The following is a 13706-nucleotide window of genomic DNA, read 5'->3' as shown; positions in this document are numbered from 1 at the left end:
AGCAGAGAGAGCAGAGTCCGGGTCAGATGGCAGGGCTGTGACTGGCCACAGAGACCTCCCTCCCCTCCTCCAATCGGTGGTCTTTTTGTGGTTGAATCTGACCTTGGGAAAGTGCAGACACGGACAGACAGAGGAGGGCGGGGCTGCCTGTCAGCATATCAGGCAGACAGCCTGAAGGGTCCTGATGATGCAGTAAACAGATTTCTCACCCTGTAAGACCCTCTGCACAGACTTGTTCCATGACCATTGGCAATCAAAACACAACGATATTAAAGCCAGCAATTGCTGTCCCTTTAGATTTTTAGGATTTAACTTTTTCTCCCCTCTCTTAGATGAGTAGATATTTAAATTACAAAAAAAAAAAAGTTGCTTGCCTTAAAAAAAATTAAAGTGAATGGTACTTTAAAAGTGGGAGAGGAGAGGGGAGGCTAATGAGGGTGAAGAAAATAGGTAAGTTTAAACAGGAAAAAAAATTCTACCCAGATGTAACTAGAGTTAATATTTTGATGCATTTTAAAGGCTTTTTTCTGTGCTTATTTTTACTTTTATTTTATTTTGTTTATTTTTATTGATGTATAGTTGATTTACAAAGTCAAGTTAGTTTCTTGTGTACAGCAAAGTGATTCAGTTATACATATATATATTCTTTTTCATATTCTTTTCTATTATGGTTTATTACAGAATGTTGAATACAGTTCCCTGTGTCATACAGTAGGACCTTGTTGTTTATCTATTTTATATGTAGTAGTTTGTATCTGTTAAACCCAAACTCCTAATTTATTTCTCCCCTCTTCCCCTTTGGTAACCATAAGTTTGTTTTTTATGTCTGTGGGTCTGTTTCTGTTTTGTAAAGAAGTTCATTTGTAACATTTTTTAGATTTTACATATAAGTGATATCATATGATATTTGTCCTTCTCTGACTTACTTCACTTAGTATGACAATCTCTAGGCCCATCCATGTTGCTGCAAATGGCATTACTTCGTTCTTTTTTATGGCTGAGTAAGCTTATTTTTAAATGTATTTGACATCATACTTTATATACAATTATATAACATACACTTTCACATAACATTTTAACATAAGCATTTCCTATGTCATACAATTTTTTGGTAACTATTGAAGGTTTGCATAGCATACCATTGTATCGATGTACTTTCCTTTAAATGCCCAACAATAGGTAAATGGTTAAGTAGATTGGTTCTTGGTTTTTACTCTTATAAATAATGATACTGTGAATGCCATTGTGCCTAAATCTTTGCATTTTAGATCATTTCTTTCTTTTGTAATGCATTTGTTTATGTCATTTTCCTATTTATCTAATAGATGTCTCAAGTATTTTTAAATTGATGTATATAAAGTTGCCCTATGTATAGCTCATATATGAAGGGCTATACATAAATCCTTTTTTATATACATCAGTATTTTTGTTTGTTTATTATAGTATGGAGTTTTTACATTTTGGGGTTATTAAATCTATAGCATGTTTCCTTGGTAAATTTTGCACTACTTTTTTTTTTTTTTTTTTTTTTTTTTGCGGTATGCGGGCCTCTCACTGTTGTGGCCTCTCCCGTTGTGGAGCACAGGCTCCGGACGCGCAGGCCTAGCGGCCATGGCTCACGGGCTTAGTTGCTCCGCGGCATGTGGGATCTTCCCGGACCAGGGCACGAACCCGTGTCTCCTGCATCGGCAGGCGGATTCTCAACCACTGCGCCACCAGGGAAGCCCCTGCACTACTTTTAAGCTTAGAACATCCTTCCTCATTTAGAGCACATATGAACAGTAAATGTAAAATCTCAAGATATGAGATTTACTGCAGTGGGTTTTAACATATATCAGACTGTACATTCATTTTGGTTTTATTTCTTTCCAATAACTAATTTTCTTTCTGGGTGAGAAAGCTTGATTTTATTCATATATGATATGTCTTAACTCATTCTTAGCCCATTACACAATAGGTGCTTAATTTATGTTGTTTGAACTGGAGTCCTTGGTTTAATTGTTCCTGAAGCTTACCTGTACCTTTTTTTGGGGGGGTTTTGGTTTCCATGAGACAGTTTTCATTAGCTTTATCACGAAGTTCTCTTGCTGGCATACGCTCGCCTGCTTTCTCTCAGCCCTGAGCGGACCTGCTGAGTGATGTAGCTCGTGGTATCATGTTAGGAAGATTCACAGCTGTAACTTAAATACTACACTCATTTCAGAGGGAGTGCCTGTCTGTCCACATTGGCCAAGCTGGCATCCAGATTGGGGACGCCTGTTGGGAGCTCTACTGCCTGGAACACGGAATCCAGCCAGATGGCGCTGTTCTCGACAGCAGGCAGGATCCGCAGGCACGTGCCAAAACGGAGCCTATGGGTACGTCTTTCGATTCCTTCTTTTGTGAGACCAGAGCTGGGAAGCACGTGCCCAGAGCGCTCTTCATGGACCTGGAGCCAACTGTCGTAGGTAATGTACATTTTACGTTCTAGTGTACTTTACTGGGTCCACAACCCAAACAAGCAAGTATCAGTGGGTGGGATCATCAGATTATATGAATCTACCTGAACGGGATCATATGGCCCTTTTCCAAATTTAGAGCATCTCTCAGTGCACACTTAGGGTGATCAGCATGACAGACAAACCCAAAGGGAAGACTAGCTTAGCCTTCTTTTTCTGTGTGATGAAAACCTTGTTAGTTTCTCCACACAATCTACTGTAACAGAACACTAAATCTTTTCCTGGGTGTGAAAGCCAGTTGCTAGAAGCTTCTGACAAAGAATCTGAAATTTGGCATTACCTGCTTTTAGAGAATAGAATCGTTGAACATGATCCCAAAGAAGGAAGGAGCTAAATAACTCTTCTAATTGTGGGGAAATGATGATTAATGATTATAAAATGATTACTTATGATTATTAACAGCAGATGTTGTAGTATCTCGTGCAGAAACACTTGAAATGGAGCTGGCAAAATGCCGGGGAGAGAAAGGGTCTTGCTGACTTCAGAAAAAACTACGGAGGAGGGTGGGTTTGGGTTTGGTACTCTGTATCAATTATTTTCTGCTGTGTAATAAATTGCCTCCACACTTAGCAGTTTAAAACACCAACGATCATTACTTTGTCCATGAATCTGCAGTTTGGACGGGGCTCAGAGGACAGCTCCTCTCTGGTCCATATGGTGTCAGGAAGGTAGACTCAAGTGGGAGCCGGAAGATTCACTTTGAAAGTGGCTCACTCGCTTGGCTGGCGATTTGGTGCTGGCTGTTGACTGGGAGCTAAGCCAGGGCTGTGGGGTCTCTGTGGGCTGCTCGGGTGTCCTTGTGGCATGGCAGCTGGGTTCCAAGAACAAGCATCCCACAAGAACAAAGCAGAAGTCCGTGGCATTTTTATAACCTGGCCTCAGAAATCACATTGTGTCACTTCAGCTGTCCTCCATGGGTTGAAGCGATTACAAAGATCCATCCTGGGAAGGGATATAGACCTCATCTCTTGATGCAGAAATAGTGAGGGTCTAGAAGCACCAGTGAGATAGGAAATATCATTACAGTCATCTTTGGAAAATACAATCTGGATTGGAGTTCATTTCCTCATCAGAACGAAGTCAGAATCAAGTAACAAACTGATGGAGAAAGTACATTGATGTCAATGTGAGGGAAATGATAGAAAGGTTTTTTTAAGTTAATGGGTGGAAGTTAAGAAATGTCAAGGCCAAGATGTATACTGATTCAGTATTACTCTGCTAAATGTTGTGAAAGAATTAAAAATAAGGAGCTACTGATGGCTTCAAGAACAGGCAAGACTAGTATGGAACCTGAGAGAGGCAATCACGTCATATTCTGACTTGAGTTATAAGTGGCCTCAGAGAATATCTGAATTTTTGTTTCAAACAAATGGGAGTTTGCAACTGTGAGTTTTAGCTGGAGTCAGGTGTGCCATGATCCTGGGCAGGGTAGAATACGTCCCCAGAGGACCTTGGGAAATGTAGCTGAAGGAGCAACATGAGAGACCACATCCCAGCATTATGAATATTGTAGCAGATATTTTAACTTGTGCTAATCCAAAGACCTAGGCAAATAGGAGGACCCAGGATCAGAAGCTAAGCAAGCTGGAGGAGAGACAGTCAGCAGGCAAAGACCAGAAGAAATTCCCCAATCCTCTAGAACTCAGCCTGGAGGGAGGGCAATTTTGAGGATCTTGAGCTGGTCCAAACAAAGCACCATAAGCTCCAGGGTTTAGAGAGGAGGCACTGATTTTCCTTGTTCTATTCAACAAATAAAAGTGCCTCATATGGCTAGACACTATCTTGACACTGGAGAGATATATAGTATCAGTCTTCCTGGAGCTTACATTCTAGTGGGGTGCAGACCTATAAAAGCCAAATAGGGTGTCTGGTGGTGATCAGAGCATGGGGAAAAACAAAACAGGGCCATAGGGGAAGGGAATATTGCATGTAGGCTGAGGGGGCTGTTTTTCAAAAGGAACGTCAAGGAAAGCTTTACTGAGGTGGTGGTGTGTTGGGATCTGAAGGAAGTGAGGCCTGAGCTTTACCTCTATGGAAAAGATCAGAAAAGACCTTATGGACCAAGTGATAGTTCCTCTAAGTCTGGAAGACTGGGCAGGAGGATATTAATAGTTCACAGGTGAGAGAGAATGGAAACCATGAGCAAAGACACATCCAGACACCTGTGAGTGTTGTTTCAGCTTGAAAATGAGGAGGACATTGATATAGGGGAGTCCTAGAAGGCTTAACCTGGAATGGAGGTAAGGAAGCCAAGGAACCATCAAATAATAATCATGTTTAAAAACCACCCCAAAGTCCCTGTGGATGCTGGTTAAGGATGCTGGGCCAGGTACATGGTCTCTGAGCAGGGTGGAAACATGGCAGAAATTTGTGTACTTGTGAATGGTGGTGCTATATCACTGATCTCCCAGAAAGTGGATTTTACTGAAAGAATTTATGCAACTAACCACCCTCAGGAACTCAATTGGGGGCTTCCCTGGTGGCACAGTGGTTGAGAGTCTGCCTGCCAATACAGGGGATACGGGTTCGTGCCCCAGTCTGGGAAGATCCCACGTGCCGCGGAGCGGCTGGGCCCGTGAGCCATGGCCGCTGAGCCTGCGTGTCTGGAGCCTGTGCTCCACAATGGGAGAGACCACAGCAGTGAGAGGCCCACATACCGGAAAAAAAAAAAAAAAAAAAGAGAACTCAATTGGACATTGTCTTGAAGAAGCAGGCTTCCATAGATTCCCTACTTAAACTGAACTCAGCCTTATTGCTTCAGGTGAGAAGCAAGTAGTCTACCTGGAATTATATGCCCACTTGTTTGTAAATATATCTTTAAAACATCCCAACTTTGGTGGTTGTTTTTTGGTGTGCATATGTTAGTTAAAAGCAATTTCAACTCAGTTTTATTAAATTTAAACATTTAGGGGTGTACCGAATTGTGGTAATATACATGGTCATACACAGGAGAGCAAGGTGTACTGAGAGGACCACCTTGCTCTTAGAAAATGAGTGCTTTTCCTCTTAGGCAGGAGCTTCTAGGTATCTGATGCCAAGGCCATTGGGGTACATCTGCATAAATACATGACATGAAGCCATTATCATTATTATTTATAATTGTTATATGGGCCATGCATCATGCTCTGTGGTCTTTAAACCTCATGATAACTCACTGAGGTAGGTCTTGCTATCATCCTCATTTGTGAGAGAATATAACTGGGGCTTAGAGACACTAAGTAACTTCTCTATAGCTAAGTGAGGAAGGCCAGCCATGCACCCAGGAAATTGATTCTTGAGCACATGCTCTGAACTGCTATGCAATGCGTATCCCGCCCTCTGTAACCAGGGCAACATTCCCAGAGCCTGCCCTCAGATGCCACTGCATTGATCTTCAGGAATCACGCTGTTTAGATAATTCTAAGGTAGGAAAGTGTGACCTGGGCCTCAGACATGCTGTGTTTTGATGTTTTCTTGTTTTAAAAGGGAATGAAACCAGCAAGGCTTGTGCTTGGTTGTATAGAATACTGACATCTTCACGCTATTTCCCTGCTTCAGGCATTTGTGTTAACTGCACCGAGTGGTGTGGGCATTTGAGTTTGCATGCTTCTTTGTAAAAGCCTCTCTCTTTTTTTTTTTTTTTTTTTAAACATCTTTATTGGAGTAGAATTGCTTTACAATGGTGTGTTAGTTTCTGCTTTATAAAAAAGTGAATCAGCTATACATATATCCCCATATCTCCTCCCTCTTGCATCTCCCTCCCACCCTCCGTATCCCACCCCTCTAGGTGGTCACAAAGCACTGAGCTGCTCTCCCTGTGCTATGAGTCTGCTTCTCACTAGCTATCTATTTTACATTTGGTAGAGTATATATGTCCATGCCACTCTCTCACTTTGTCCCAGCTTACCCTTCCCCCTCCCCATGTCAAATCCATTCTCTATATCTGCGTCTTTATTCCTATCCTGCTCCTAGGTTCTTCAGAAGCATGTTTTTTTTCTGTTTGTTTCTTTTTTTTTGTAGATTCCGTATATGTGTGTTAGCGTACGGTATTTGTTTTTCTCTTTCTGACTTACTTCACTCTGTTTGACAGACTCTAGGTCCATCCACCTCACTACAAATAACTCAATTTTGTTTCTTTTTATGACTAGGTAATATTTCATTGTATATATGTGCCACATCTTCTTTATCCATTTATCTGTCGATGCACACTTAGGTTGTTTCCATGTCCTGGCTTTTGTAAATAGAGCTGCAACGAACATTGTGGTACATGATTCTTTTTGAATTATGGTTTTCTCAGGATATATGCCCAGTAGTGGGATTGCTGGGTCGTATGGTAGTTCTATTTTAGTTTTTTAAGGAACCTCCATACTGTTCTCCATAGTGGCTGTATCAATTTACATACCCACCAACAGTGCAAGAGGCTTCCCTTTTCACCACACCCTCTCCAGCATTTACTGTTTGTAGATTTTTTTGATGATGGCCATTCTGACTGGTGTGAGGTGATACTTCATTGTAGTTTTGATTTGCATTTCTCTAATGATTAGTGATGTTGAACTGTGGCGAGCATTGCCCTCTGAGGAAGGCGCCATTAAGACCCTCATAAGCCTCAGGGCCCGACTGTACTCTCCTTGGTATGCATCCTGGACTTTATGGTACTAACGTAAAAAAGGAGATGGCCTTTGGCCAGATCGCCCCAGGGACCTGCTCAGTTAATGGGAGTCCCTGGTTGTTCCCTAAAGCCAGGAAATGCAATCCTGGAGGGGAACTTGGTGCCTTTGTGGAACAAGCGATAGATTCGCTGATGCAGATAATGCAGATAAGGTGTTGATTAAGCAGGTAAACCTGCTTAGTTCCACAGAACAAAGGTTATGCAAAGTTTCTACTTTACATTGACTATGCAAAGTCCCTGCTTTAGGGGTGTGTATATGGCTATGCTTTGTTATTAAACTTGCCTTGCAACCATCAGTTGCTTGTGCCCTTCTGATCCCATACCTTGGTGCGTTCAGTTCCCTACCCCCTCTCGTCGATTGTTGCTGCACTTTGAGGACCTGCCGTGGCTGGCGGCATTGAACATCCTTTCATGTGTTTGTTGGCAATCTGTATATCTTCTTTGGAGAAATGTCTGTTTAGGTCTTCTGCCCATTTTTGGATTGGGTTGTTTGTTTTTTTGATATTGAGCTGCATGAGCTGCTTGTAAATTTGGAGATTAATCCTTTGTCAGTTGCTTCATTTGCAAATATTTTCTCCCATTCTGAGGGTTGTCTTTTCGTCTTGTTTATGTTTTCCTTTGCTGTGCAAAAGCTTTTAAGTTTCATTAGGTCCCATTTGTTTATTTTTGGTTTTATTTCCATTTCTCTAGGAGGTGGGTCAAAAAGGATCTTGCTGTGATTTATGTCGTAGAGTGTTCTTGCTATGTTTTCCTCTAAGAGTTTTATAGGATCTGGCCTTACATTTAGGTCTTTAATCCATTTTGAGTTTATTTTTGTGTATGGTGTTAGGGAGTGTTCTAATTTCATTCTTTTACATGTAGCTGTCCAGTTTTCCCAGCACCACTTATTGAAGAGGCTGTCTTTTCTCCATTGTATATTCTTGCCTCCTTTATCAAAAATAAAGTGACCAAATGTGTGTGGGTTTATCTCTGGGCTTTCTATCCTGTTCCACTGATCTATATTTCTGTTTTTGTGCCAGTACCATACTGTCTTGATTACTGTAGCTTTGTAGTATAGCCCGAAGTGTGGGAACCTGATTCCTCCAGCTCTGTTTTTCTTGTGAAAGCCTCTTTTGAAGCATATAATTAATCATTTAGATTGGTATGCTTTTTCAGCACACAGCTGTCTCTTTATGTTAAAATGCAAAAGTACCACGCATGTGTGTTGAGTTGAATGTTGTCCCCCCAAAAGTCTGCATCCACCTAGAACCCCAGAATATGAGTTTATTTGGAACTGGGGTCTTTGCAGATGTACATAGTTAAGATGAGGTCATACCGGATTAGGGAGGCCCTATGTCCAATGATCCAGTTGGATATATGTATGATATATGGCCCATATAACAATTATAAATAATAATGATTAAATTGACTTCATGACATATATTTATGCAGATGTACCCCAATGGCCTTGGCATCAGATACCTAGAAGCTTCTGCCTAAGAGGAGAAGCACTCATTTTCTAAGAGCAGGGTGGTCCCCTCAGTACACCTTATGAGAAGAGAGAACACACAGACAGGAAAAGGGGGCATTGTGATGGGGGCAGAGATGATGTGATGTAGCTGCCGGCCAAGAACTCCAAGAACTGTATGCAGTCACCAGAAGCTGGGAGAGAGGCATGCGGCAGTTTCTCCACCAGAGCCTCCAGAAAGGAACCAACCCTCCCGACATCTGGACATTAAACTTACGGCCTCATGAACTATGAGGCAATAAATCTCCCTTGTTTTAAGCCACCAAGTTTGTTGCACTTTGTTACAGTAGCCCTGAGAAACTAATAAAGGGTGTATGACGGAAAAACGTGCTTTCAATTTATATGGGGATAATTATCACTTTTCCTCGATTAAGAAAGGCCAATTGGGCAGTTTAAATCCATTTCTTCATAGGACATTAGCAGAGAGAAAGCGGGTCAGGGTACAGGGCTGTGCAAGAGTTAGGGGTGGGATGGAGTGGACTGCACTGACCTCCTTTCCTCTTGGCAGACGAGATCCGTGCAGGCAGGTACCGCTCACTCTTCCACCCAGAGCAGCTCGTCAGTGGAAAGGAGGATGCTTCAAATAACTACGCCCGTGGTCGCTACTCTGTGGGGCCGGAGATCCTCGATCTGGTGCTGGAGAGGCTCCGAAAGCTGGCAAGTGGCTCCTCTCTTCTTCCACAGGCAGTGCCTGTGTGCCTGTGATCCTGAGGGACCCGCCCAAGCAGCACTTTCTACCTACGCCTCCATCACCACCCAACCTCTCCCCTGGGAGCCTCCTGCACATGCTTAAAGCTGGGCTGGTCCTGATGTGGGCACTGACTACCTTGCTCACTAGGCAGGGGAAAGAAGCCTTTGCCTTACTGGACAGCCCCCATTGACTATTTTGTTTTTCTTTTTATATTTCTGAGGAAATATTTAAATTTATTTCCCCCCGTTTTATTGAGGTATAATTGACCTATAACATTGTGTAAAGTTAAGGTGTACATCATGGTGATTTGACACAGGGATATATTGCCAAATGATCACCACAATCAGGTTACTTAATACATGCATCCCTCACATAATTACCTTTTTGTGTGTGTGGAGACGACAACATTTAAGATCTGTTCTCTTAGCAGCTTTCAAGTTTACAACACAGTGCTGTTAACTACAGTCACCATGCTGTACATTAGATCCCAATAACTTAATCATCTTATAACTGGAAATTTATATGCTTTGAGCAGCATCTCCCCCCGACCCCAGTTCCTCACGACTACTATTCTACTCTCTGTTTCTATGAGTTTGGCTTTTTTCGATTCCACATATAAGTGAGATGATGCAGTACTTTTCTTTCTCCGTCTGACTTATTTCACTTTGCTTAATTGTCCACAAGGTCCATCCACGTTGTCACAAACAGCAGGATTTCCTTCTTTTTAATGACTAGCCCCCATCTACCCTTGCTTCTGCTGACTCATGGCATATCTTTTTATCAGAGACTTCCAAAGGACTCTAAAACTTGTCATTTTCCAATAGTTACTAAGATCTGTAAAGTAAACGGGAGGCACATCCTACCTGGAGATCAGTTACTCTTTACTGACAGTTAATTCTTCCCTAAGGACCTGTGTCTGGAGAATCCTTTGTCTAGAAAAAATTTTGGTGTTTGGCATAATCATTAGGGAATACAGTACCTTTTACACAGCGCAGTAGATTGGGTATGAAAATGAAAGGTACTTCATCTACTGGGGGGGGGATTATATTATTTCAATATTTTGCTTGTCATTTTCTTTGTTATTGATAAAAACCTTACTTTAGATCATATACAGATAAATTCATCAAGGGTAGCAAAAGACAGTTGAATATTTATGCTTTGCTTACAGTAAACCTCTAAGCACTTGCCCCACTCCAGAAGTAACTACTCAAGTATGTTTCAAAGTAACTATGTTTGTGATGAGTTAATGATGGTAAACCAGTTCTTTCGGAAAGTTTCTGTTTGTTTCGGGGCACTAGTTGTGTCCCACGGTTACCACTGCTTCTGGGTTTATTTGGCTGAATTCTTACGTCCCGTTTACTTTCCTCAGGCGGAACAGTGCAGTGGTCTTCAGGGATTTTTGATTTTCCGAAGCTTTGGCGGAGGCACTGGATCAGGATTTACGTCTCTCTTAATGGAGCAGCTCTCCATAGACTACGGCACGAAGGCTAAACTGGAGTTCTCTGTCTACCCAGCCCCCCGGATCTCCACGGCTATAGTGGAGCCTTACAACACCATCCTCACCACCCATCTCACCATAGAGCACGTGGACTGTACCTTCCTGGTGGACAACGAGGCCATCTATGACATATGCCATCGCAAACTTGACGTTGAACACCCCTCTTATGCCAGCATCAACAGGCTGCTGAGTCAGGCAGTATCTTCCATCACCACTTCCCTCCGGTTTGAGGGGGCCCTGAACATGGACCTGATTGAATTCCAGACCAACCTCATACCTTACCCTAGAATACACTTCCCTATGACCAGCTTCGCTCCCATCATCTCTGCAGACAACGCCCACCACGAGGAACCCTCTGTGTCCGACATCACAGCTGCTTGCTTCGAGTCCTCCAGCCAGCTGGTCAAGTGTGACTCTCGCCTGGGGAAGTACGTGGCCTGCTGCCTGCTCTACAGAGGGGATGTGGTCCCCAAGGATGTGAACACGGCAATTGCAGCCATGAAGACAAGGAACTCTGTCCAGTTTGTAGATTGGTGTCCAACTGGATTCAAGGTGGGCATCAATGGTCATCCTCCCCGGGCAGTGCCGGGAGGGGACCTGGCCGAGGTCCAGCGGGCTGTCTGTATGCTCAGCAACAGCACGGCGGTCGTGGAGGCCTGGGCCCGCCTGGGACACAAGTTCGACCTCATATACGCCAAGAAGGCGTTTCTGCACTGGTACATTCGGGAAGGCATGGAGGAAGGCGAGTTTGTAGAAGCCAGGGAAGACTTGGCAGTCTTGGAGAAGGATTATGAGGAAGTGGGGCGAAGTTTCTGATGCAGATCTGACTGGTGACAATGAATGCTAAACTGAAGTGTCACGCTTTACACTTAAAGGCTAGAGTTCCCTTGATGATCAGAAAAAGGAAATTAAGTCAAACGAGACCCCGAGTTGCAATCAAATGGGTCAATATTGTCAATGAGCTCACATTTCCTGGTCTGTTAGTCACTCAGCACTGCTCCCTGTGAACCTTCTAGGATTTGGAGTCCTTTGAATTTCTGGGGCTCATATTTTTTTGTTGTTGTCAGAATGGAAACCTGGCTTTATTCTTTGCTTTTTCAGCCAAGTGACTGTGAAACCCTAAAGTGAATGCTTTCCCTTTCCTGTTCCTTAGGTGGGAAATAGCATGTAATGATTATTAATGTTATTTCCCCATATATATATATATATATATATATATCTTATACATTGATTAAATAATGAATATTTTCAATATGAGTCTTTTCCTTCTTTCAAGGCCTTAAGGTCTCAGTTTGCTTTTTTTTTTTTTTTTTTTTTTTTTTTACGGTACGCAGGCCTCTCACTGTTGTGGCCTCTCCTGTTGTGGAGCACAGGCTCGGGACGCGCAGGCTCAGCGGCCATGGCTCACGGGCCCAGCCGCTCCGCGGCATGTGGGATCTTCCCGGACCGGGGCGCGAACCCTTGTCCCCTGCATCGGCAGGCGGACTCTCAACCACTGCGCCACCAGGGAATCCCTCAGTTTGCTTTTTATACAGACAAACAAATAAACAAACAACAAGAATATTCTTGGGTTTTTCAGAAGTTTGAATCTGTGTGTCCTGCAGGTCAGAAGGTGAAAGTGATTTCTTTCAGCTCCTCTGTCCTTGAGGATGTGTTCTGGAAGCATGGCCAGCAGAACCCTGCATGGGGAGCCATTTAAGACGTTGAGAAAAATTGCAGATTCTTGAGCTTCATTATGGACTTGCTAAATGAGAAGCCCTGGGAATTGGAGGGAGGGTCATCTGAGGATTTAAGTTCAAAAACCACTTCATGGAATTAACTTTGGGTATCAAACTGACTCATGAGCAAACAGGTGATCATTTAAAATGGACAAAACAGCTATAAATGCATTAAAACGACTAGCTAGATTTTAAAGATCCATGATGTTTAGTCTACTAGTTGGAAGTAAGATAAGACACTGCAGAGGTGCTCGCTTGGACTTAGGTGTTGCTCTCGAGCTGATTGTAGGTAGGTTTCAGGTGCCTCATTCATCTACAGGGCTGACCTTTCAGCCTGGGCCCTCCAGTTACGCTCTCTTGGTCTCCACGTGGTCAGTGCTTTTGGTCCGGCTGGACAACTAAAGGTAACAGGCTCTAAAGCCTTGGCTGGAGGCCTAACGTTGTGGTTCTTGCTGTGACGTTTATCAAAGTGCAATGTTACCACCTTCTTGTGTGTGCCACTGGGACCCGAGAACTGCTGCTCCATCTTTAACACTTTCCTGGTAGATGCTTTTACGAACCAAAATCACTGCGCTGAGATGTGGCCTTTAAGGGCTTCATTGCAACAATGTACCACTTTGCTTATTTTCAACTCACACTGCTGTCCCCACGGAGGCCAATGACTGAAGTTTGGTGGAAGTATTGTTTAGACACTCTTCACCGTGTTTGCAGGCATTCCGTTCAAGCTAGACGGCTCACTCCTTCCCAGCACTTTTTTTTTTTAAAGGGAATTCCTTTATTTATTTTTAATTTATGTATTTTTGGCTGTGTTGGGTCTTCATTTCTGTGCAAGGGCTTTCTCTAGTTGTGGCGAGCGGGGACCACTCTTCATCATGGTGCGTGGGCCTCTCGCTATCACGGCCTCTAGCGTTGCGGAGCACAGCTTCCAGACGCACAGGCTCAGTAGCTGTGGCTCACGGGCCTAGTTGCTCCGCGGCATGTGGGATCCTCCCAGACCAGGGCTTGAACCCGTGTCCCCTGCATTGGCAGGCAGATTCTCAACCACTGCGCCACCAGGGGAAGCCCCCCCAGCACGTTTTTTTTTTTCCTCCCTCCTCTGCCTCTGCTCCTTCTCACTACTTTCTCTCTTCTTTCCTTCTGTGACCG

At 43.4% G+C, this 13706-nt stretch overlaps 1 protein-coding gene across 1 annotated transcript; it reads left to right on the top strand.

The window, feature by feature from the left end:
* The first annotated feature begins 2422 nt into the window (after window positions 1–2422).
* On the top strand, window positions 2423–11658 carry TUBAL3 (tubulin alpha like 3). Its single transcript, XM_059057573.2, has 3 exons — window positions 2423–2447; window positions 9162–9310; window positions 10714–11658. Exons 1-3 carry the CDS (start codon window positions 2423–2425, stop codon window positions 11656–11658), a joined length of 1119 nt encoding a protein of 372 aa, XP_058913556.2.
* The last annotated feature ends 2048 nt before the right edge of the window (window positions 11659–13706 follow it).

The sequence above is a fragment of the Kogia breviceps genome, chromosome 3 (assembly GCF_026419965.1).
Source record: "Kogia breviceps isolate mKogBre1 chromosome 3, mKogBre1 haplotype 1, whole genome shotgun sequence".
Classification (NCBI taxonomy): domain Eukaryota; kingdom Metazoa; phylum Chordata; class Mammalia; order Artiodactyla; family Physeteridae; genus Kogia; species Kogia breviceps.
The sequence above is the reverse complement of the archived record's forward strand: the minus strand, read 5'-3'. Positions and strand labels throughout refer to the sequence as shown.